The sequence below is a fragment of the Physella acuta genome, unplaced genomic scaffold, assembly GCF_028476545.2.
Source record: "Physella acuta isolate Inbredline_101_S28 unplaced genomic scaffold, ASM2847654v3 ptg000662l, whole genome shotgun sequence".
Lineage (NCBI taxonomy): Eukaryota > Metazoa > Mollusca > Gastropoda > Physidae > Physella > Physella acuta.
In genome coordinates, this window is record NW_026732181.1 from 257,921 (window position 1) to 282,835 (window position 24,915).

The following is a 24,915-nucleotide window of genomic DNA, read 5'->3' on the forward strand; positions in this document are numbered from 1 at the left end:
TTGTATTTGTTTCTGTATTGTAATTTTTTTTTAATTTAATCACGCGATTCAAACTGTATATATAAAGTAATTATGTGTGAAGTTTTATGTATAACATTTTCTAATTCAATTATTCGTAAGCAAATACATTATACAGTTGCCTTAAACTTAACACCCCTCTTGCCAAGTGGTACTATCCGTACAGGTTTTAAAACATTGCAATGCATCGTAATGGTTATTTTTAGAATGGCAAACTGATGCAGCTGTTAATACGTGTTGTAAACGCAGACACTACTAGACTAGTACAATAATGCTTAATTGCTGCATGAAAAGAAATCTTGTGATTTACATAGATGTGCCGACCAAAAATATTTTTTTTAACAAATATCATTGTTTAAAACTTTGAGTTCAACAAGTTTCCAAAAAGGCGCCACTTTGCTGAAAATGGCCAGAGGGGGAGCGGCCGCTCCCCCTGCTCCACCCCCCCCCCCCTGCGTACGCTACTGGTGGAGACCTAGAATCTATGTAACCAGAGTTGGGTGGACAAACTGTGTGGAGACCTAGAATCTATGTAACCAGAGTTGGGAGGACAAACTGTGTGGGGACCTAGAATCTATGTAACCAGAGTTGGGAGGACAAACTGTGTGGGGACCTAGAATCTATGTAACCAGAGTTGGGAGGACAAACTGTGTGGGGACCTAGAATCTATGTAACCAGAGTTGGGAGGACAAACTGTGTGGGGACCTAGAATCTATGTAACCAGAGTTGGGAGGACAAACTGTGTGGGGACCTAGAATCTATGTAACCAGAGTTGGGAGGACAAACTGTGTGGGGACCTAGAATCTATGTAACCAGAGTTGGGAGGACAAACTGTGTGGGGACCTTGAATCTATGTAACCAGAGTTGGGAGGACAAACTGTGTGGGGACCTAGAATCTATGTAACCAGAGTTGGGAGGACAAACTGTGTGGGGACCTAGAATCTATGTAACCAGAGTTGGGAGGACAAACTGTGTGGGGACCTTGAATCTATGTAACCAACTTACCAGAGTTGGGTGGACAAACTGTGTTGGAGCCAGAAGGAAAAGCAGGTTGAAATCGGAGCCAACGGCCTATTACATGTCAACTATTAATACTTAAAAGTGTTGGAGGAAATCCCTTCTAACTTTACAATTAAGAACGAAGACGGAAAAGCAGTGACGTCGCTAGGTCGGGCGCCACCTCGTGCGGTAACTCACCCCCCCCCCCTTTTTTTTCCTCTGTAAATTTTGCACTTGATATGACCCCCCCCCTCACCTCCCAGTAAAAGCTTTAAAGTTTTCACATTTAATAGTAAAGATGTTTATATATAGCTGGATGTAGCATCTATAGTTTGCATGTTTACGTCATGGTGTTACCTTCCCCCCTCCCCCCTTGTCGGAGTCATCATTACTTAATGAATTTTTTACTGTAATAATACTACCACAGTGATCAGCTTGAGGGTCATTGAAAGATTACATATCACTACGCCTATAAAGGTCTTTAATCACATCTGTTAATCTCATGCATATAAGCAGGTAATTTCTACCAGGCAGGTTTGTTTTACTCTGGAGAGTCAACAGGATCCAATGTTTTACCATTAGGTTTATTCACCACTTGCACAGTAATCTGAGGTTGTAATTTACTGTTTTAGCTATTGGTTTCAGAGGTTGGCTGATTTTCAAATGTTTTACCGCTAGCAAGGTTGTAAGGAGAGGCATTACGGTTGTATTATTATTAGGCTTTAGAAATGCTTGGTTTTTGAAAAAGTACATAGAGGTGATAAATTCTTAGACTATGCCGCTGTATCAAAATACAGTTTTGAGGAGGGGGCGCAGACCGCACCAGGTGACACCATTTAGGGGGGTGACAGCATGGCGAAAGTTGCAAAATATATAGAAGAAATATGCTTTTTGCCAATTCAATGATTAATTTGAGTTAAACCACCTATATTAAGAACTAACTATAGATAAACATCGTAACCATTAACTGTGCACACTTTAAAATTATCACCCGAGGGAGGGGATCTAATAATTTACCATGAAAACGATACTTTTTACACATGAATGAATTGGTGGATTAATATAATGAGTGCACGAATTGACAGGGGGGGGGGGGGAAGCGGATTGAGACCAATTGCAACAATATATACATAGGCCTACGTAGACCATATATATATATATATATATATAGGCCTATATTTATATATAGGCCTATATATATATATTTATATATTCAGGGGGGGGGGTGGTCACCATGAAGTGCTTCACCGGGTGACACCCGACCTAGCAACGCCACTGGAGTGAAGTACCACTTCCGCTATTCAAAATAGTTCCAATTAATAACCAATTCTTATATATGAGATTTTATCCATCTGAAACAGTATTAAGCCATTGTGTTCACACATACAAACAGACAAGATTGCAAAACTGGTTTTTTTCAGACTCAAGAGAAGGTGTAAAACGTTGAGATTAGTGAAAATCTAGATTTCTATTGTTTGCACAATTACCATACTTCCCTTTTAATTTTTATACAAGAAAGTAAACAAGCTGTGCACTATTTTAAACATTCCAATATTTTATTCATGACGTGAAGAAATGTGTAATGGATGAAATCTGTAATAGATATACATACATATATACATTCTCATGTTTTGTATTATATCCTAAAACAAATTTGAATGACAGATCAGCTTTTCTATACATTAACAAATTTTTATTAGTAATTTGTACTAGTTATTTAATGTTTAAAAAATCCCAGTTTTGAGTCATAAATATAAAAACAGTGAATAGTGGGATACTTTCTAGTTGTCTAAATAAGTACTTGAACCACTTGAACTTTTTAAAAATTTGTGCTGGTATACAGTAACATCAATCCAACTCCGACAACTAAGTTAAAAAAAATGAAAGTATTTCTAATGCCAGCTAACACATGGTTTGACTAAAAATTTGAATTAAAAATTTTGTACTCAAGAATATAATCAGTCCAAACCCTAAATGCAGCACCAGTTAAACAAATTTTAAACTTCACTCAACTAATCCATTGACTGAGTACACTACTCAAGGTTAGTGATAAGACACAGCTTTTTCCAAAAACTTGTAGTAGGCCCATTTGATGTCAAAGTCCATATCATACCAATAGTTCACTGCAAAGGGAATTAAAAAGAAATAAAGTGTGAATTTTTAAAATTATGGTTGCAAGTTAAAAAATGCAATGAAAGGAAAATTCAGTTTTTAACACAGTAGGAAATTAAGCACCCAAAGCACTAAAATCTAGTGTTAATGTTTCTGTTCACTCAGAAAGCTGAAGACATTTCCATTAAATTGTTGCTTTATTAGCTACCAGCCCCACTCATGTAATCATTTTATATGAAGGAAACAAATTATTGTAATAAAAAAAAAATTAGTCAGATTAGATTATATTGGTCGCTAATGATCTCATTCATATTTAATTTAATTCATTTAATTTAATGCTTTTAGAAAAGAATGATCATTTAATTGCTTTTGTTAAAAAGTAATTGGGAATTTTAAAATAACAAGTCTACGTTGTTAACAACAATTAGTCCCTTTTTACTTTCTCGTAGACAAAGCATAAAGAAAGTATTGTAATCGGGCACAAAAAAAAAAAAACAAGATTTTTACAAATCTTGATGCTTTACACATCCCTGAGTCAGGATAGTTTTGCAATTTTGTCTATATGTCTGTGTATGTATGTGTGTGTGTATGTCTGTGTGTCTGTAACACGATAACTTGAGTACCGTTACAGCTAGGTTGATGAAATTTCATATATAAGTATTATATCAACTTTGTAGTTCTGTATCAACTTTTAAGCGATTTCTGGTAACCGGAAGTGGAACTTATTCTACTTTCAATTTTTCAAAAGCCTATAACTTGAGTACTGTTTTAGATAGATAAATGAAATTTAACATGTCATTAAAAGATCTAATTCTTTTCCTTCTGTCAAATTTTGAATAATTTCCGTTGACCAGAAGTAGTAATTTATGCGATTTCCGATTTCTCAAAAAAAAACATACATAAATGTATAAAATACTAATATTATTCCGCACTATTATACACAAATTGTTTGGCGTTCACTTGGTGCAGAATTCTTTTTTCTATAAGATTCTATTCTATTTTAAAAAGTTTAAGTAATTAAAAATCATGTCTATATCCTGAGTTGCTATAACCGTAGTTTTATATAAGTATATTCAAGAAAGATTAGGGGAAATCACTCCCGGATTATTTACATCTTATTTCACCCAACATCTGCAAACATATTTGCCTTAACACCCAATACATAGCAAGTGGTCTTAACTCTAAAAGATAATTATCCATCTTATTGACATCTCAGGTGTAAAACATTAGAAAACACATTTCAACCTGGCTAATCAAGTGATAACTAGTTATCTCCCCTTTTTAAAAAGTAATGTAAACTAAGGAGTAAAAGCACATTCTAAAGCCTATCATTGGATAGATTTTATTTTCTAGGTTTTAGTATTTAAGAATTTAAAAAAATTTAAAATAGCAAGTTGATATTAAAATAAAATAAAAATAGTGATCCCACTTCAAAAGGCCATTGTTAATTAATATTATTACATATACAAGTAAAAGTATTTGCTTCAATCAGGAGCTTGTGATCTGCCCCTTGTTAACCTCTATGATCTGCTCTCAGGCAGGAAACTATTAGAGCTCTCCACCATCACCTGGCTGATCTAGTACTCACTATCAGTTAATCTTGTTATCTCCCCTTTGGTTATTGAGTATAGTATTAGTTTTTAAATTATTTTTTTCTGACTATTTTGAAAGCTAAATATTATTAAATGCTTTAAATGTGCAAGATGTGAAGATGTAAGAAACCTTTTATCACTTACCAGCAATACAACCGTGTGACTGCTGTACATGGTGAAACCATAGTGAAGGCAGATACAACATTTCTCCCTCATTCACCGTCACTGTGTGGGGCTGAGCCAATGAATACTGAGGATACTTTTCTAGATCAGGTTCTAATGGATCAATGGCTATCCAAGAAACCTAGGTTGGTCATTGGAAAACATAAATATTAAAACATTAAATATATAAACAAAAATATATGACTGAATGCCAAACAAGGAATGGACTGGACAGCCGTATATCACATGACTGATGGCGAAAAGCAAGGGTTTTATCTGCAGATAAGTTGTATGTTAAGAAAACAATAATCAATATTCCCAGATTTAATATGTCATTACAATACTGTTGGATATGACAGTAGTTAGTACAAAATATGACTATGTTCCCTACAAACTGTGTGGTCATCACCTCCAGGCACCCCCCTTCCCTCCCTCCTTCAATATGCATGAACAATACAAAAATTTCAAATCTAAACTGAGTAATGAACATTTATTACTGTATGGGAAAAATGTTTAAATATAAGACTGTGGGCAGATGAATACAGCATCAAAATTAATTGTAAGCCATTTTAGGTTCACAACCCTTGTAGGCACTGAAAAGGTTTAAGTTGAATATACATAGCTGCAATGATTAACTACCTGCTTAGATGTTTTAAAACAATTGTACCATTTTTTAATATTCTGATGTAGGGTAAGACATTGAATGTTATATGATCTGTAAGTATGGTGAACTAAAATAAAACATTGACATAAAATCCTTGACACTCCCAAGGTCTGGACATCACAAATGGATGACCATCACAGAAATAAAGGTTAGATAGCAATAGTTTAAACAATGCAATTGAGCCATAACAGTTAACAATTTGAGAGAATATTAATGTTCTCTAATTAAAGAGCTGACTGTTGTAATACAAATTATTAGCCACCTTTTTTATTTTTATCACCACTAACACATTTTTAGATTAAAAAAATGTGATACAATGGAAACTCTAAACAGTATAAACAAGTGCAAGTGTTAATACTTACTTCTGAACTACAGTCATCAATACTGTCTAAATTTTCTACATCAACTACTTCAAACTGTTCATTTGTTTCTTTATATACAGCTGAAGGACAGGATTCTGAAGGTATAGATGAGAATAAATAGCTAAAAAAACAATTCTGGTATTTAATTGTATCAGTTATTATCCATTTAATAATACTGATAAATGTTTCTAAAATGTAAACATTTCCTCAGATAAGTACTGACCATAGGGTATAAAGGGTAAATCTGTGGGGGGCAGCAGAGTAAACACCTTCTGTCCTGACACAACACAATACAAATTCTCATAATGGTCCCTATGCACTGAAGTCAAGAAAATATTTGTAAAACAAAACAAAAAAGTTTACTTTTTTAAAGCAACCTAGTAAAGACAGTGAATTCTCTGACTTAATTTTTACTATCAGTGAACTGCACTTTTTAAAAACAGCATTATAAATACAAGAAAATACAAGTACGTAAAATCTCACTAGATGTAACAGCTCTTTCATCTCCCATCCAGAAATTTACAGCATCTGGCTCAGCACCTGAATCAATAAAATCATGCATTAAATCTTGAAAAATATTTTTAAACAAAATGAGAAACAACCAATAATTTTATTTTGGAGTTGCTTTTTTAAACAGATTTGTGAACCAAATAATTTATTTGGTTTCCCATAGAAATAATTGTCTGTACCAGCTGACAGTTTGTACCAGCTGTTAGTTCAGTTCTATTTGCTAATGCGATACAATGTACCTTGTTAAAATTATACAGGTTTATCGCGACCTATTCAGCTTACAAATAAGTGTACAGTAGGCAATTACATATCAAATAGTGAAGTTACCAAATGCCTCTGTTCCCCATGAAATGTGAGCGTCAACATCTTCCATTAAACATGAGAACTCATCCTTCAAGTTGGAGTTCTGTTTCTGGATGTAGAATACTCCCTTTTTGTCCTGAGTTGGTTTGAATAAAATGTCCAAGAATTCTGACATGGCCATTTTCCTCTCCTCAGGCATAACAAACCTGCCATTACTGATAGCATCAGCATAGCCATTAGGTGTGACAGCAACAGTTACTTGAAATTCTCCAATTTTTTTTCTAGAGACATAGATGTAAACAGAAGACTGATTTACTTCTTTATATTTTTAGGTTCATTATATAAAAGTAAACAGAAGTTTTTAAAAATTAATTAAAGTTTCATCTTAAACTATTTACATTCATCTACTAGCTAACCATTTGCTGCAATCTAAAAAGAAAAGGATTGTTGAAATGCAAAATAAAGTACCGGCCAACCGATGTCAAGTAATTTACAAAGACCAGCCTTACAATATCAGACAGTTCTAGATACCAAATTTATAACTTGTGGTTGATAAGAACTCACGTTATTTAAATATAAACAATGACAGCACTACATTTCTTGTATCTTAGCTGTTGGGGTGCAGGTTTATCCAGCCTACTATTCAGATTCTCCAGGGTGTACTGCATGAAAACCTTAAGGTGTTGATCACCCTCCATAAGGGTGAGGTAGAACACCCCTCAGCAATGCCCATACATCAGGGGCATTGTGGGGTGGTCGCGGAAGCCAATAGTTAATCAACCATTGGGCACTAGTTGCCATCCATGGTTTATTTTAGTTATTGATTGTCGTGAATGTCCCAAGTGTATGGCACAGACAGCTAACCTACATCCTGTACAGGATACCTAAAGAGTGGACCCCAGCTGCTTAGGTAATCAACTTGATTTTATTGGGGTTAACCCTCCTAAAATGTTGCGTCAGTTTGGTGTGTAGGACTACAATTGGAGAGTTGACAACTCAATAAACAGATTAAATCAAAATGATGTTTTGAAAACTTATTCATATAAATAATAAGTTTAAATAAAAATGACATTAGGTAAATTGAATGTTACATGAAGGGCGTCCCTAAATTTCCTATCTTCTGAGATTGCAGCAAAATGTGATGGTATCTAATATATAAAGCTCAGTTCTGTATGTAATGCATATGTTTGTCGTTGGAATTGTATGAATTTAAGTGTTAGAAAATTATTGTGCGCATTTGTCTAAATTTATGAGCTAAAAAATTACTATTGAAAGTGTTGGGAAATCATTTTCATTTTTCAAATTACAGTAATAATTGTCGGCATGTTCATTAAACACAAGTTTTAAAAAAAATATCATCTTTTACAAAAATTCTAATTATGTCTTTATTTAGTCCTATAGCACTTACTTCCCTTTGATAAATTAGGAAAACACAATTACTTTCCTTTATAAAACCATTGCATTTTGTGGAAAAGTATTTACTTTTTAATTACTTTGTTTTGGTGTTGGGAAAAAAAAAAATTACATAATTAGCGGGGATTGATCAAGTGCAAATGTTGTATGTATTTTACGGATAAGCTTGGAGTATTAAAATTGTTCATTAAATTGAAACAGGCGCGTTCGTTTAAGTGAGTGCAAAAGACTGTGAATAAGTTGGGGTACTATAGTCGTTCATTAAGCTAAAACAGGTGATTCCGCCCCGGGCGTTTATGTTCGCGTTAGTGTTTTCTTTGTGTTTAGGTGGGTTTGCGTTAGTGGTTGCGTTTTGATTTGGTTCGTTTTTGTTCTTTATTTTTTCGTTTTTGTTTGTGTTTTTTTGTTTGGGTTTGTATTTGTGTTTTTGGTTGGTTTTGCGTTTGGATTTGGTTTGTTTTCGTTTGCTTTTTCGTTTTTTTTTTTGTTGGTATTGGTGTTTGTGGTTGGGTTGGTTGTTAGGTTTTTGTTTTCGTTTGCTTTTTTGTTTTTTCTTTGTGTTTGTATTGGTGTTTGTGGTTGTGGTTGGGTTTGTTATTAGGTTTTTGTTTTCGTTTGTATTTGTAATTGTGTTAGCGTTATGTTTGCGTTATGTTGTTTTGGTTGGTTGTGGTTTGGGTGGGCAATGCCGGGTTTATGATGATTACTAAACACACAGGTAATGGTCTTTAACAGAAAGGTTTTTCACAGAAGCCAGAGCAGGGCCTGGCCGGGACGGCTAGTACTAGCATATATAGTATTATTACTCTCTTTGGTCTTCTCACATGATATTAAGCAATTAGTGTGGTTTCTGCAAGAGAATGCTCTGGTAGAGATTTCAGGCATTATTTAAAATGGATTCAAATACCAACACTGAATACTAGTACTAAGCTTTAATATATTATTTAAACATGAGTTTCTGCAAATATCTCCAACAAAAGCATATTAATATGCCAAAATGAAATTTATTTAAATTCATACTTGACACTGACTTATGAAACAAATGCACAATGTATTACCATATGTACAGTTACCCCCTCCCCCCTTATATCAGCTTTATGGAAGTGGATTTTTAAAAAAATCATTCGTGTACAGGTTTCTTTTATTGTATTTATAATAATCTTATGCTATGTTACTTTCCTACTTTTTGGAATGAAATGTACAGTTTTTAAAAGAAAAAGTCTGAATAGAAAAACCTGCAAATTTACAGTAACCTAAAATACTCTTCTGACCATCTTGTCAATCCTGGCCAATGGTTAATGGCGTTTTTTATCACAACAGGTCTATTTTGTGAAACAAATTTTCGTAGGAAGGTCACAGGATTTGGTGGAGAGTCTAAAATTTCTATTGATGGGTACAAATCTGCAAAACAAAGTATTTTGACTACTTTATAAGTATAAGCATAAAAAAACAACATGTCAATTATTATGCACCAGGGTATGGTTTAGATAACAATTAGATATTATTATTATGTAGAAACGTAATTACATAATATCTGTATGAGGGCTGTCAAAATTACATTGATATAAGTAGTAGGCAAAAAATAATAATTTCAAACTACTTATCCTGAACATAATAACTTTTCTTATGACCAAGTGAGAGAAACAGATGAGCTCTATTTCATCTGCTTTTGGATTAATTATTTTAAATTAGTCTGATAGAATATTTTAAGAAGGTTTCATCAATGCGTTACCAATCCTGTAATCTTAGATGTGTGAACTTGTTTTCTAAAACTGAGTTATTTAAATGTAACCAATGCCTGCGCTTATATTTCTTGGATCATATTTGTCGTGCTCACGCGAGAGCTTCCCGTGTGAGCACTATGCCGCTTTGGTTCATGAATTGCCGGGGCGCAGGCCACTGCGCCTGTTGCAGTTTGACAGCTGCTTACAGTAGAACCATTTACCCGCTATGCAGGACGCCTAATTAAGGGATACCAAATGCTAATATAATCAATCTGGAACTCTGAGTGCCAAACATCGCACCCTCCTGGACAAGGTCAATAAGAAATTTAAATTTAATGTTTCGCAGAATCCTTCTTGGGAGTAATTTCAATCATCAACTGAATAAAGGTTCATGGCACTCAGATGAACAGTGTCAAACCACATTCAACAAATTGCACCCATGGTTGAAATACTTTTTTTCACAGAAACCTCCTTTGGAGTATTCTTATCAATTCCCCAAAGTTTCATGGTGATCAGATGAAAGGTGTAGTAATGCATAAAGAACAAACACACATACTTTGATAAATATATATATATAGATAATCTAATAATGAAAAACACAAGAAAAATAATTAGCAACACATTAAATTAAAATAAGAATCACAATGAATCACAATCACAATCTAAAAACAATGTTATGTGAGTATCGTTTTATTATAATTATGGTCTCTAGATAATTTTAATGAAACTTGGTAAAATTACCTCTCATTTCAGAAGACAGTATACTATATGCTCCATTAAAGGCATTATTCTTTCTTTCTTCCATATATCTGGGTTCAAGTAGAATCACACTTTATTACTCAGGTCAAAATTTACCTACAACAAAATAATTTATAAAATTATAATTTACTATGTGACAAGAAATTTAATTAATAAAATTTTTGTAAAGCCATTCTAATAAAAAAAACAGGTTATAGAATTTAAATACAAAAACATCTTCTAGCATCAATTTACTATACTATTAGCCTTGAAAATTTGGTCCCTTACAAAAGAATCCTATAAAAATTGTTCAGAAAAAGGGCACATAACAATATGGTTCCGGGCAAATAAAAGGGAAAAGATGATGTATGATGTTCTATTGTTTTTATTTCACTTTTATTTAAGACAAAAATTTTTATTCAGATTGACGTTTTTTTTAAATTTTATTTATCTGACCCTTTAACACAAGTAAAAACATGGAATGTTAATTTTATTCAAATGTTATAAAACACAAAATTATAAAGATGTATGGTGATGTGGGGTATTATGGGTTTATATATATATATATATATATATATATATATATATATATATATATATATATATATATATATATATATATATATATATATATATATATATATATATATATATATATATATATATATATATATATATTCTGATCTACTACTATTATACTCGTGAGGACGGGAATCACTCTTATGTTCCGCAGACACTAATTAACAATGTAAACAACTTCGGTTATGAAATAACATGAACTTTATTAACACATACTGCTGCATCTTACATCATCGTTACATTGTCACGTCATGCTCACATCACAAATATTTTATTGAACACGCGCACTATACTCTCGCACCAAATCGTCTACCGTTTAACCTTAGTAACATTTACCAGTCCAGTCCAATTCTATATATCTAGGCTATGACATGGGGGTTCTAGGACATTATCCCCATTTGTGAATGTCCTTTGCATGAGAATACACAGCATTTTATACTATTCCCCATGCATTAAATGGGCTGACAAAATCAATAATTTAATAAAATGCCAGGCATGGGTACAGGAAAAGTGAAGAATAAACTTATTCCATACAAAATAATTCCTCACCATTTCCCTAAAACTGATGCTAACCTCCCTTCCCTAGCTACACCACAGACATTACCTAAGTTATGGTAAGGTTTATTGGTAGGATTACGTTAAGGATAACTTTGTAGTGGCAATGAGGAAACAGGACAAAAGGGCAATTTTTCAGGATGTAATTGTCATGTGCAGAAGGAGGGGGGGGGGGGGGGGGGGGGGGAGAGATTAACGAGTGTAATGCCCTGCTCCCTATGATGTACCATACCATGCCCCTAGGAGTTTTGAAGCTGTTGATGACACTTGAAAACAATAATTTTATTGTTTCTGTTAGAGGAGGTTGATTAGTATGTCAAGTGAAAGGTTCCTTCCATTAAAAAAATGTACATATAAGTTTGCCATTGGTGCTCTATCTTACCAACTGGGGTGTGCTGAATGAATGAATGGGTCTTTTGCTGTTTTACTTCATCAGACAGTAACATAAGATGTGTGATATTTATTTTTCTTAAATATAATGGAAGTAAAATTCTCTAATTTCTCATATTAAAGTTGAGAGAAATGTTGCTTTTAACTACAAAGAACTAGTAGTTGAGTTGATGTTCATATTGTGATGTGGGCCATAAATAAGGTGATGACTTGAAGTACATGGGGAAAAAATAACATGTAAATGTTTGTAGTGTGTCTATTGTGGACTCCTGTTGCCATGATTATTTTTAAACTGAATTAGTTCAGTCATTAAAGTTAAATTGGGTTGTTAAGGATATATTAAGCAACTGAAGAGATTTAATTGGAGTTTTTTTTATATAATTAGCAAAAAGCTGCAGGCTAGCATTGAGTAATAGTGAAGTAGAACACACCTTGGTGACCACCTAGGTGTCAGGGGCATGACAGGACCTATTGGGAGCCATTGGTTACATTACAGTAGGGGCACCAAACACAGCCCCTGGATTGGTTTAATCATCAAATGTCGTTTGCCACAGTTTCTCTATTGTGGGGTGCAACAAATAGCACCCTACCCTGAGGAATGGAGGATGTGCCTGATTTGAATTAGTGAAAGATTATAGCAGCCTATCGTATTCACAGTGTACCACACTCTTTAATAAATCTAAGTGCCACAGTGCTCATGGCAAAGCGAGAGGTGTCACCCCTCCAAAATTATATTTCTGCAGCAACCTTCTCAGGAGCATTCTCAACAACTCCCCAAATTTCATGGCGAGTGGATGAAACAAACTTTTATTTTCATAAATATAGACAGATAATGATAAACAATTTGATAAACATAATTAAATTTATGGTTTGAGTATCACACTTGTCTCTTATATATTAAATTGTTATTTGTTTGGCCGTTCGATTCACACCTTCTGGGTTTGTTGTTTTGAAGCCATCTCTTGTTTGTCTTGCAAGCGGCACCTTAGTGAAAGTAGCTCTATATAATTCTTAACTTTTGAATCAAATAACTTTAAAATACCACGCACATAATAAACCAGACTATGTGTAGATAAAACTTGAAAGTATCAATATTACACACATTACAACTAACTGGTAATCATCTATGGTCCGTATGAGATGTGGTCCGAGCAAACGATCACCCCTCAATAATGCCATTTTATTATAATCTTTTTCTTTGAAAACGAGGCGCAGGAAAATGTGTGCCGCACAAGAATCCAATCATTTGGCTAGATTTATGACTGTTTTTTATGTCACACCCAGGTCACACCCCCTCAAGAAAACACGTGTTTATTAAGCTGTTTATTTCACTTTACAACAGTAATTAAAATTAATTTTCAAATTTTTATTCCTTAGGCCTATTGGGTAAGATTAAGCACATGTTTACTAAAAAAAAATAAAAAATAAAAATAAAAGTAGATTGTTTTAATGAAGGTCACAGGTCAAATATTTTTTCCTATAGTCAAGTTCAGTGGAGGGTGCCACAGGCTGACCTGACTTTGGAATTTTTTTCAGTAATAATGACTTTGCACAGAAAGTTAAAATATGCTAAATTGGCTTAGTTTACTAGTGTGCTAGCTGTTATTGATACATTTTTTAAAATTAAAAAATCGTTTTGAAATTTTCATAAAAATGCTGGTAAAACCTTAGTTTAGCGTCGCAAATTCCAATGTAGCTAGTAATGTGCGATGGAGGTAACTAAAGAATATTTCTTTCATTTGGCCATATATATGACATATTTTACATAATATAACAGATAATTGAATAACAAATTACAATCCATGACTAAACCAATCAAAAACATCCTGGAATAAACTTTAAACAACTCCGTTCGAGACTACAATGAGTAAATACAAGCAGCGGCCATGTTTCAAAAACAATAATAGAGTAGTTTCCCTTGAAAAATTGTCTATTCGCATGTCTGTTGTGTTGATTTTGTAGTTTAATTTGGTTGTTTTGTATTGTTTTAATATATGCCTCTATAGTAGTTTTTCTTTGTTTTTTCAATATAGTTGACATGAATGACTAATAGACCTTTTCAGACTTAATAGTGTGCATCAAAGACCACAAAAATTGTTAGGAGGTCAAACTTTTGAACACTTTTTTTTTTGCAGAAATCAAATCAATATTAGATCGCCCATCAATGACGTCGCTCTTAAGATAGTAATGACAGCGTGCATTATTACAGAACAAACATATGAGCATATTGTTTCAGATAGAAATTGTGATTTGTGGTGGGGAGAAATTGAGTAGAACTCAGCTATGTGATTTTGAGACGGGTCAGGTTTTTTCTTTCTGAAAACGGGATGGTTGTGGGAGAAAGACCAGCTGTACAAAGTATGATGCGTCATTCATTGGTGATCCATTTTCTCAGTGGGGATGATAGAACTATTTAGAAGGGTCAAGAAATGTAAAAAGCATGTTGAGTCGCATTTCTTGAACCCCCCACCTTTTCATTCCCCAACTTAGTACATCGTCACCGAGTTAACGCTCGCGCGTGACGTCATGTACCGGTACCGCCAACCATTTCAAAAATTAAGAGTCAACATGATATTTCAATTTAACCATTAATGTCCCATTCATTCTACCAAAACTCCACCCATGACGGCCCGATGTAAGGAGCATAACTCTGTATGATCAAGTGAATAGTTTCACAAAATATTTGTTTTTGTCTAAATGAAATTAAAAATTAAGATAAAAACTACTGCTTAATGTTGGGAATAAACCTGGCTTTCCAACAGTATTAAATAGAATATATTATATTTGGTAAAAGTACAGTATAAAAATAAAAAATGTCGGAGAAAATTCAAAACAGGTCATTTTCGGTAGTCAACTTTATTTATTTTTGTCTAAACAACTATGCATCGAATTTAACAGTTAAATATCAATTTGGTTATGTTTAAGATATATAATTCATAAAATACATGCCTAGATACGTTTAGAGGCATTACTTTATTTTATTTTTAATATTAAATCTACTAAAAATAGGACAGATGAGTCTAAAATTTCGAGATAGAAAGAAACTATTATTTTTTATCTTTCAAAAGCGCCATTGAAATTAGAAGACCGGTAAAGGATGCTGAAACAATCCGACTTCCTGTTTAGTTAAAAATTAGGATTTGTAGGCCAAATTTTAATGAAACAAATTTAATTTTTCTATGCGTATTGTAAGCGGGCGGCAGCGGGCGTTACGGGACATTAACGGTGTCGGGCGGCAGCGGGCGTTACGGGACATTAATGGTTAAGGCTAGGTGATACACCAAATGCACTTTTTCGTTATTATTCAAGCTAATCCATTAAAACTTTACCATGGTAACAGCCGCCATATTGGATTTTTGTTTATCATTTTCAAAATGCTAAGGCTCTATAACCACAAGTGCTAAACACACCAAAATGCATGCATTATATAGGGCGATTTAAGCTAATTAAGTTCTATGTTTCACATTTTAAGTAAAGCCAAGCTAACTATTTTTTCTAAAAAAAATTCTATCAAACTGATAAAAAACGCTAAAACATGCACAATTGTAGCTTATTTCTGGCTTTAAAATAAAAATAAAGCAAGTTTTGATAGAAATTGAACATAAAAGTTATGTGTATATATCAGTAGAATAATAAGGTAAAGTTTCAGTAAGATACAAGTAGAACTAACTGAGGAGTAGCAATTTGAAAGGTCAAATTTGTAATTTTGAGAAAAACGCGAAAGAAGTAAAAAAAATAATTTTAAAAAAACTACCCAATAAATGCAAAATACAAATCACTATTTTCTAGTAATAACTAATATGTTTTTATGTTTAGAAATTAATGTATTTTAATAATTAGGTCAAAACTGAAATTCTACATCAGACACCCGATTCACCTAAATTTGGTACCGCACCTAGCCTTAAGTCCAAGAAAAAAAACGTCCTCAAACTATGGAACATTACTAAATTTTCGCGCAGTCTCGCGTAATTGAATTAAAGTATTTACGTCATCTTACAAAGCGCAATAGCCTACTGGTGCTCTAACGCTGCCCCATGCTAATGGCCGTATTCCTAATGTCCCGCATTAGGCACGACATATTCGTCGACAGGCAAGTGGTGGCAAGCCTTTTTGACGGGGATGTGTCGCCAAACGTTTTGCTTAACGTCTCAAACTAGCAGGCTTGCAACATTTATGATGATTCGTTTTGAGCAAGGTATACGTATACTAATGCTTATTTATCATTATTTTGATTGAACAAAGCATTATAGAGGTTCTCCATCAATCACCTAGGTATTTTTCCCTGTTCACCTCCTTTCATGAGACCGACACATCCTAAATTGCGGAGCCGCCCGAGTTGATGTCACAACTCTTCACTCACTCCCGTAGCGAAGCATATGTGACATCATTTATGGACAACCCCATATCACTCATTTGGGCATTTGATATTGACATTTTGACAACAAAGGATAACCAAAATGCAGTAGCGTAGCGAGGGGGGGGGCGGGGGGGGGGGACATATGTCCCCGGGCGCCGACCTTAGGGGGAGCGCCAAATTGAAAGTTTGAGGGGGGGTGCAAATGAAAAGTTCGACGGGGGGGTGCAAATCGAAAGTTTGAGGGGGGGGGGGGTGCAAATGAAAAGTTCGAGGGGGGGGTGCAAATCGAAAATTTGCTCCCAAGGGGGCGCCAAATTGAAAGTATGTCCCCGGGCGCTGGGAAGGGTCGCTACGCCTCTGCCAAAATGTGTCTGACAGGTGGAGACTTAGAATCGACCATAATGACAACACGCACTTAAGTGGTGGAGTGGCTGATTGTTTTAGATGATGTTTTACGAGGGAAGCTGGTGGATAATACATTTTGTCTCTCTGTATATATAAATGATGACAACAACATTTAATGTTGTCAAAATTATGGCTAGAGATCTTAGATAAGGCAGAGCAACGTGTAATTTTTTACATTATGACTTGTTGTGACATTGTCAACAAAAATATGATGAAGGTTGGGGTTTAATTAAGGTAAAGAAAAGTAAAAAAAATGTCATAAGTTAGGATATAATCACTAATTGATGAAAAGAAAAACCTGAATTGAAAATAGTGAACATTCAAACAATATAGTAATAGTAATGATCAAATAAACATTAGTACAAAAAAAAACCAAGAAAAAATGTGATTTTTTTACATGGATACAAGTTTCATCTCACAATACTTCTAGAATTGATGATGTTTTTTGTTAGTAAATTCAGTTTTTAAAGGGCAGAATTTAAAAAAAAAAAAACACAATGCTTTGTAGGCCTATACAAATACGACAAGACAATCATATTTAAATACAGTTTCATACGAATAGAATTGAAAGGGAGGCTACTAACATTTTCTTAAGATGGCTGCTGTTTTTAATAGCAAATTTACTATCTCGAACAGGGTTGATAAAAATTAATTTCAGGATGTTTAAATTGATTTAACCATAAATAGTGATCTATTATTCGATTATCTATATATATAATTCTCCTCTGCGAGCCATTAGAAAACAAGCTGCAAGCGCCTCCTTACAGTCCCCTCTCTTTCTCTCTACCACCCCACCCCACCCCCACATTGTCTGCTGAGCTGTGGTCACGAATGTTTACAAACCGTACAGCCAGGTTTGGTGACGGCTATTAGGGGCAGATAATTTAGTTTAAAACTACTTTAAAACCGACTTTAAACTTACAGGAGGTAACTAAGAGGAGGCTGCTTTCATGGGGGGGGGGGGGGGGGGGGGTCGGGGTTAGGGGAAAGGAGGGGGGTTAGTGTTTTAAAGCAAATATTTTCAGTGGCAGCATTGGTACTGTCGAATTCACAAATTATGAATTACTGAAAAGTAGAAAATAAATCAACTAAATAGCGGCGTATGATACGCCGCGGGTCGGCTCGTCTATAATATTTTATCAAAATATACGAAATTATAGGCCTACTAATATTAATATTTAATGACATGTTCATTAATTCACTCTCTCCCACATTTACTAGACTAGTACTAGACTAGATTTACTACTAACTAACTAGTTTTGGCCGAATTTACGACGCTAACCTAAGAAAGGTTTTACCAAAATGCCTAGTTAAGTTATTTGTAGAAAGAAATGTTAGATTTTAAAAAAATATTAATATTTAGTATTATTTAGAAGCTAGATAGATCTAGATACTAGAAAACCCCACTCTAAAGATTTATTTAATTTATATGGTCCACATTAATAGATCTAGATCTAGATCTAAATCTAGACTACTTTAATTTTGCACTTACTTCTCAGAAGCCCACCAAAGATAGCTCGCGTTTCATTAAGTTTTAAAATCATAATTTTTTATTTACCTCAAGTCATACTAAAAACAGAAATCTACAAATAAACGTTCATCAAACTTTATTTATAAGGGGGTCGTCCATAATTGACGTCACGCTTTTTTGGACGATTTTTACCTCCCCCCTCCCCATCCGTCACACATCGTCACAAAAAGCCAGACCCCACCCCCTCTAAAATTACGTAACATCTCAGCCTACACCCCCCCCCCACTCAAAATTGCAGTTGAATTTTTCTTAAAAAGTCGATATTTTCCCAAAATATTGTCTGAACTCTCTCAACATAGGGTATTTTAATCAACGAGCGGACCCGCGGCGTATCATACGCCGCTATTTAGTTTTTTTCTTCTACTTTTCAGTAATTCATAATTTGTGAATTCGACAGTACTAATGCTGCCACTGAAAATATTTTTGCTTTAAAACACTAAAACCATTCTTTCCCCCAACACCCCCCCTCCTCGTGAAAGCAGCCTCCTCTTAGTTACCTCCCCTAAGTTTAAAATAGTTTCAAACTAAATTATCTGCCCCTAATAGCCGTCACTAAACCCGTCTCTACGCTTGTAAACATTTAGCGTGAACCACAGCTCACCAGACCATGTGGGTATAGGGGGGGGGGGGTAATAGAGATATGCCTATAGAAGAAGGGAGGGGACTGCTAGACGCGCTTACAACTTATTTTCTAGCGTCTCCCAGAAGAGAATTATATATATAGATTCCTATTACAATTTTTTAAAACAGTTTTCTAAAACGCGAAACAACGGCTAAAATTTGTTTTCTAACATTACTTTTTGTTAATGCAAAAATGTGACATCCCACGATCTGAACCCCCTCCCCTCTCCCTCATCACACACCGTCACAAAATTACGGACCCCCCTCGGACCTGTAGTGGTCAGTTGTCAGGTGGGATGCAAGGTGGGAGTACCGCGTGGCTATACGTTAGCTCAAGTTAGACCTGAGACAACGTGAAGATCTATAGCGGTCAATTATCGGATGTGAAACGCATGAGTGCATAGTGACCGGCGTTATCTCGAACATCAAGTGACGGTACGGAACCCGACTCGTGGTCCTATGGCTCTGTGGAGATGATAATGGGTGGGCAAGATTAGCCTATATATGAGGAAGGATGGCTATGGGAGACACACATAGCTGGGGCTAGATACTACGGTCTAGGCCTTGGATGGTGGCAGCCTTAAGGCTGGCCGCGAAGTCTGGTTTATTGGCCCAGCCGATGTTTTGTGTCCTTGGCCTGGTGTTTATACCAGTGGCCAAACGTCATGTTCCTATAGATATGTGCTCTGTTCCAGTGGCCATTATCTTTGTTTCTGTGGCCTGACTGGATGTTTAGGGATCATCCATAAATGACGTCAAGCTTTTTTGGACGATTTTTACCTCCCCTACCTTCCCATCCGTCACACGTCTTCACAAAAACCCAGACCCCCCCCCCCCTAAAATGACGTCACACCTCAGCCTTAGTCGTAGTATGTCTGATACGTAATAATTAAAACTGACTAATACTAGATTCTACATCAAATATTAATCCTAATATATAAAAGCCCATGTGTGCACTTCTCTCTCTCTCTCTCTCTCTCTCTCTCTCTCTCTCTCTCCCTCTCTCTCTCTCTCTCTCCCTCTCTCCTCTCTCTCTCTCTCTCTCCTCTCTCTCTCTCTCTCTCTCTCTGTCCGCAAAATATTTTCGCAGGATATCACATCAGAATCTTCAGCTATGTATGAACAACTTGATACGGACTTTTGTTGAAAATAATATGGTAGGTGTTTTAAATGTATAAACAAAATTTTATTTAAAGAAGAAAAATAAAAAATTAAGGCATATTCGAATGTAAAAAAAAACACAGTTTTAATTATGCAACCGGAAAAGTGTTTATAGTTGGGACAAGAACGCCGAAATCGATGACGTCACATGTCATATGTTTGAAGTACGAAAAGTACGCAAAACCAATGGCGTCATCTTCCAATTTTAGAATACGAAGAATGATCTATTTCATTAAAATTTGATTTAGATCTACAGATTTACTTATCGCGACGTAGTTTATGAAATTGATACAATTTCCTAGGCCAAAACTTATACAAATTACTTTAAAAAAACAACATAAATACCATTGAAAAGCCGGGTTTTTAACGGAGTCATTTAAGTCTTTTAATCGATGTGTGCATTTAATATGATGTTGTGTTGACTAATTATGTATATAATTTGGTTATATTTTTTCTAATAGTTATTAGAAGTCCGACGAAATATATAAGGGTTTCATCCATGCGTTACCAATCCTATATTCTCAAACTTGTGACTTTGTTTTCTAAAAGTGAGTTATTTTAACCCTTTATTTACGGAATTATGTTCTGAATGAGATTTTTACTTAAACAACGTGTTATCATATTGCTTTTGGCACATTTAAAGCATATGTCGAAGGAAATTTCGTTTCATAAATTTTTAATGGCCCAAACAGATATTGGTACTTATAAGTACCGTCAGGAATGTAGGACAATTTTTCCAAAATTTTTTTTTTTACAAAACAGGAACAAACGATACAATTTATTAACTAATAACATGGCAATCATTATAACCGTCATTTTTTGTAATTTTCACACATAAATACAGCACAAAAGTATATTTTGAGTACGATTTTTATTGGATTTTCTATCGGAACACATCTTAGACCTCAAATACAGCAAAAGTTGCCGACATGTCATGCTCCCTCATTCTTGTCTGTGGTTATTCTGGTGTAGCAACGGTTGCGCACTTAACATGCTTTTGCTGGAAGCTTCCAATAGCTATTACTTACAATGAGCCGCATAAACAAACAAAAGCCTAGTCATTCAGTAGACAACTACTAGTAATATTAGTTTAATTGTAGCCTACTAGAATGTTATGACAAGTCTACACTACAGTGTAAAGTTCATAAATAGAAGTGAGCTCAATGTGTTTAGGATAGCCGAAGTGGCCTATTGTTTCCTGGTTACGGATTAAAATTTAGACTATACTATATGCAGAAGTATTGACTATTACTAGTCTACAGATATACATTACGTAAATACTAGTTATTGTATGCAAGACAGTTTATTGCAGTAAATATAACTAACAAATAAAATCTTACTACTAGAAATAGCCTTTGGTATACAAATGAAGTATACTAAACCTAGTAAACGAGCCTGCAACCGCTACCTTTATTCTTGTTATTCTTTTACTACTAGAAATTAACATGTAATTACAATATTTCTTATGTAAACCATATGCTAACTTTCTTATAAATGTGTAAATATCATTTTTTGAGTACATTTCGATAATTAACTATCAAAATAATATTTATGTCACTCCATTTCGAAAATCTGTCATTTCCTAAAAATCCTAAAAAAAATGTCCGTGTGCCCTGTCGGTACTTATAAGTCCACTTGTGAACATCGATCTAATACAAAGACAATTTGATTAAAATTGTATAACTAGAAGTTAAACACGTTTGCCTGACTATTGGAGATGCCTATAAAAAATATTTGGGGATGAAAACTTCAAGAATAAGGTAAAACAAAAGGAAATCAGGAACGTGTGTGAGAACGTTACAGAACAATTGTAAACTACCGATACAGCAAGACATTGAAATTGGCGCCATACCTTAAAATTTTCAAAGTACATCGATCCCTCCAACTACCGGCTACTCGGGGGAGATAATACTATTAATTACATCAATAATTTTTAAAATTCGCATTAAATTAAAAAATATACAGGCACTTAATTAAAGTGGTACTTATAAGTACCGTCAGTAGATAAAGGGTTAATGTAAACAATGCCTGCGCTTGGATCATAAATATCGGGACACGGGTTTACCTACACTACCGCATGAAAACCTTGAGTGTACATGAATCACTCACCGAAATAATCAGGTAGAACACACTTCGGTGACCGCCCATGTGTCAGGGACGTAGACCGACGCTCTCAGAAGCCCCCCCCCCCGATTACACTACCGCATAGGCGCCGCGTACGGCCCCTGGCTACTTAAAACTAACAGGCGCCATCGTGCCAAATAGCATCCTGTTAACAATGATGCAGATTGAGTGATTCGCTAAAGTGACACAAATGAACAGGATTTTTTTCTCTAACACGTAAAAAAAAACAACTATTTGACGTGTTTTAAATATCAGTGTGACTGATGCAATATGTTAGCGGTACTAATGGTCTATTATTAGATGCTCGATCTCAATTTCTGATTGGATTGTCTAAAAATAGATGCAAATTGCATCATTCGCAAAGTGACAAAACTGTTTGGATTTTTTTACGGACAAAAAGAAACATCCCAGTTAATCTAACTTTGGTTAATTTTTCTGATTATTAAAATAAATCGTATTACATGGCTCTCAGCGGCCCATGTGAGCCTTTGGGCGCGGAAACTGTTTGCAGCCAAATCGCACCCTGCCAGGGCGCCGGCGGACACGCCTGATTCAATTTAGTGAGTGTTTGTAACGCCCCATCCTATCACACAGTTTAGACCGAACGTAGTCGCCATAGCGTTCATCGGAAAGACCAGGGCGCCAAATCTCATCCTACCGGGGGGCCGCCCATGCAAAATTAAATCCCCCCTCCCACCACCACACACCCCGCCCACTTCCCCCTTCTCCCCCACCCCAGAGTATTCATCAACTCCCTAAAGTTTTATGGCACCAGGATAAACTGTGTCGAACCGCAATCGTCTTTTATTTTAATATACGGTATATATAGAGAAAACAAATCGCGCCCTGTCGGGGCGCCACCCCTGGAAATTTGAAAATGTTTTTTTGCGCAGAAACCTCGCTAGGAATATTCTCAACATCTTCCCAAAGTTTTATGTCTATCTTGTGAACGGTGTCACTGCAATTCACTTTTATTATTTTCATATACCACATGTAGAGAAAAATCGCACCCTCCCGAGGCGCCGCTTTTGCGAAAATAATTTTTTTTTGCAGAACCCTTCCCTGGAGTGCTCTAATCAATTTCCCAAAGTTTGATGGCGATCGGATGAACGGCGTGAAACCGCTATCGACGTTTATTTTTATATACCGTATATTGAGAAAAATCGCACCCTCCTGTGGCGCCGCCCTTGCGAAATTATAAATGATTTTTTTTACAGAACCCTTCCCTAGAGTGTTCTAATGAACTCCCTCAAAGTCTCATGGCTATCGGATGAACTATGTCAAACCAAAATCGACTTTTATTTTTATATACCGTACATAGAGACCACCCCTAAGAATTTGAAATTTTTTTTCCCGCAGAAACCTCCCCAGGAATATCCACAACAACTTCCCAAAGTTTCATGGCGATGTGACGAGAGGTGTAGTAATGCATAAAAGACACACACACATTCACAAACATACATTGCCATAAAAACTGTCAAAACTATGTTTTATTCAGTTAATGAAATATTAAGGTAGAGAGTTTTTAGCGATGATGATACATTTTCGGGTTCGGATGCCTCAATCTCACAAAAGAGTCAATGTTCAAGTTTATTTATAGGCTAATTCTCTCAACGGCTTGCCCGACACTGTAACAATGCATATAGTGTTATTAATACCGATGGACCTATTACACCCCCTCCCCAGGAAGAAAGGTTTGGGGGCCTTTTTGGATTTTTTAATTACTTCTACTTCTACAGTAGAAAAGAAACTGGATTTCCATTTTCTTTTTAAGATTATTTTTATAATACAAATATTAAAATTCCAATGTAAAAGTTTTTTAAAATTTTAAGAGGGAAAAGGGCCCCTATTTACTTTGGGCCCTATGTCTCGCTTACGCTAGCTTTACGGTAGCTGCGCCACTGCCAGGCATGACATTTTCTGATGCCACTCTGACGTCAGGCATGGTTTAAATAATTCTAAAAGTCTTCTTAACCAATGTTATCCCAAATCCTCAAATATATATATATATATATATATATATATATATATATATATATATATATATATATATATATATATATATATATATATATATATATATATATATATATATATATATATATTATATTCTATAGATTAGCGTATGGGCACTAAATGATGGAATGCCAATGGATTTTTTTTTAAATTAATACTTTTTAAAATATAGATTTAAAAAAAAAAATCATATAAATGGGTTGATGGTAACGAACGGCCCCAAGAAAATATATTACCAAAAAAAATCATTTTGATAAACAAGTGATAAATTGATACCATTGGCCACAAAGAAGGTCTTCTGAATTTCGTCTGTCATTTGTAATTTAATGGTTATTGTATTTAGCTTTGCAAAATACAAGACTTAAGTTGTTATTCTGGTGTATACATCCACAATCAATCTCTTGAACCCCATTGTGCCAAAAAATTTCAGACCTTTAGAAGACTACCTTGTTAGAGCAGCTATCATGTCCTCCTATCCTCAACATCTGTCGGGCGGTTGTTGGGACATTATGGTTGCCTCTTCCCCAATGCCACTGATGCCCTCAGTGAGTCTGTTAAAGAATACCCGGTCCAGTCCAG

The 24,915-nt window shown here is 35.0% G+C and overlaps 1 protein-coding gene across 1 annotated transcript; it reads right to left on the minus strand.

The window, feature by feature from the left end:
- Positions 1–2,592: 2,592 nt before the first annotated feature.
- LOC131948860 (bifunctional peptidase and (3S)-lysyl hydroxylase Jmjd7) lies at positions 2,593–18,427 on the minus strand. Its single transcript, XM_059310562.1, has 9 exons — positions 18,376–18,427; positions 10,601–10,714; positions 9,389–9,536; positions 6,747–7,003; positions 6,393–6,449; positions 6,133–6,228; positions 5,910–6,004; positions 4,866–5,025; positions 2,593–3,140 (listed from the first exon to the last, which is right to left on the minus strand). Exons 2-9 carry the CDS (start codon positions 10,662–10,664, stop codon positions 3,061–3,063), a joined length of 957 nt encoding a protein of 318 aa, XP_059166545.1. The 5' UTR covers positions 10,665–10,714; positions 18,376–18,427; the 3' UTR covers positions 2,593–3,060.
- Between the last annotated feature and the right edge of the window lie 6,488 nt (positions 18,428–24,915).

Bases quoted from the DNA above. Each gene is read 5' to 3' on its own strand.
- LOC131948860 (XM_059310562.1), bottom strand. From the start codon at position 10,664: ATGGAAGAAAGAAAGAATAATGCCTTTAATGGAGCATATAGTATACTG. The intron at 6,229-6,392 runs GTGAGATTTTAC...TCTTGACTTCAG, and splicing joins TGAAAGAGCTGTTACATCTA to TGCATAGGGACCATTATGAG. The intron at 5,026-5,909 runs GTAAGTATTAAC...TGACCAACCTAG, and splicing joins TTGATGACTGTAGTTCAGAA to GTTTCTTGGATAGCCATTGA.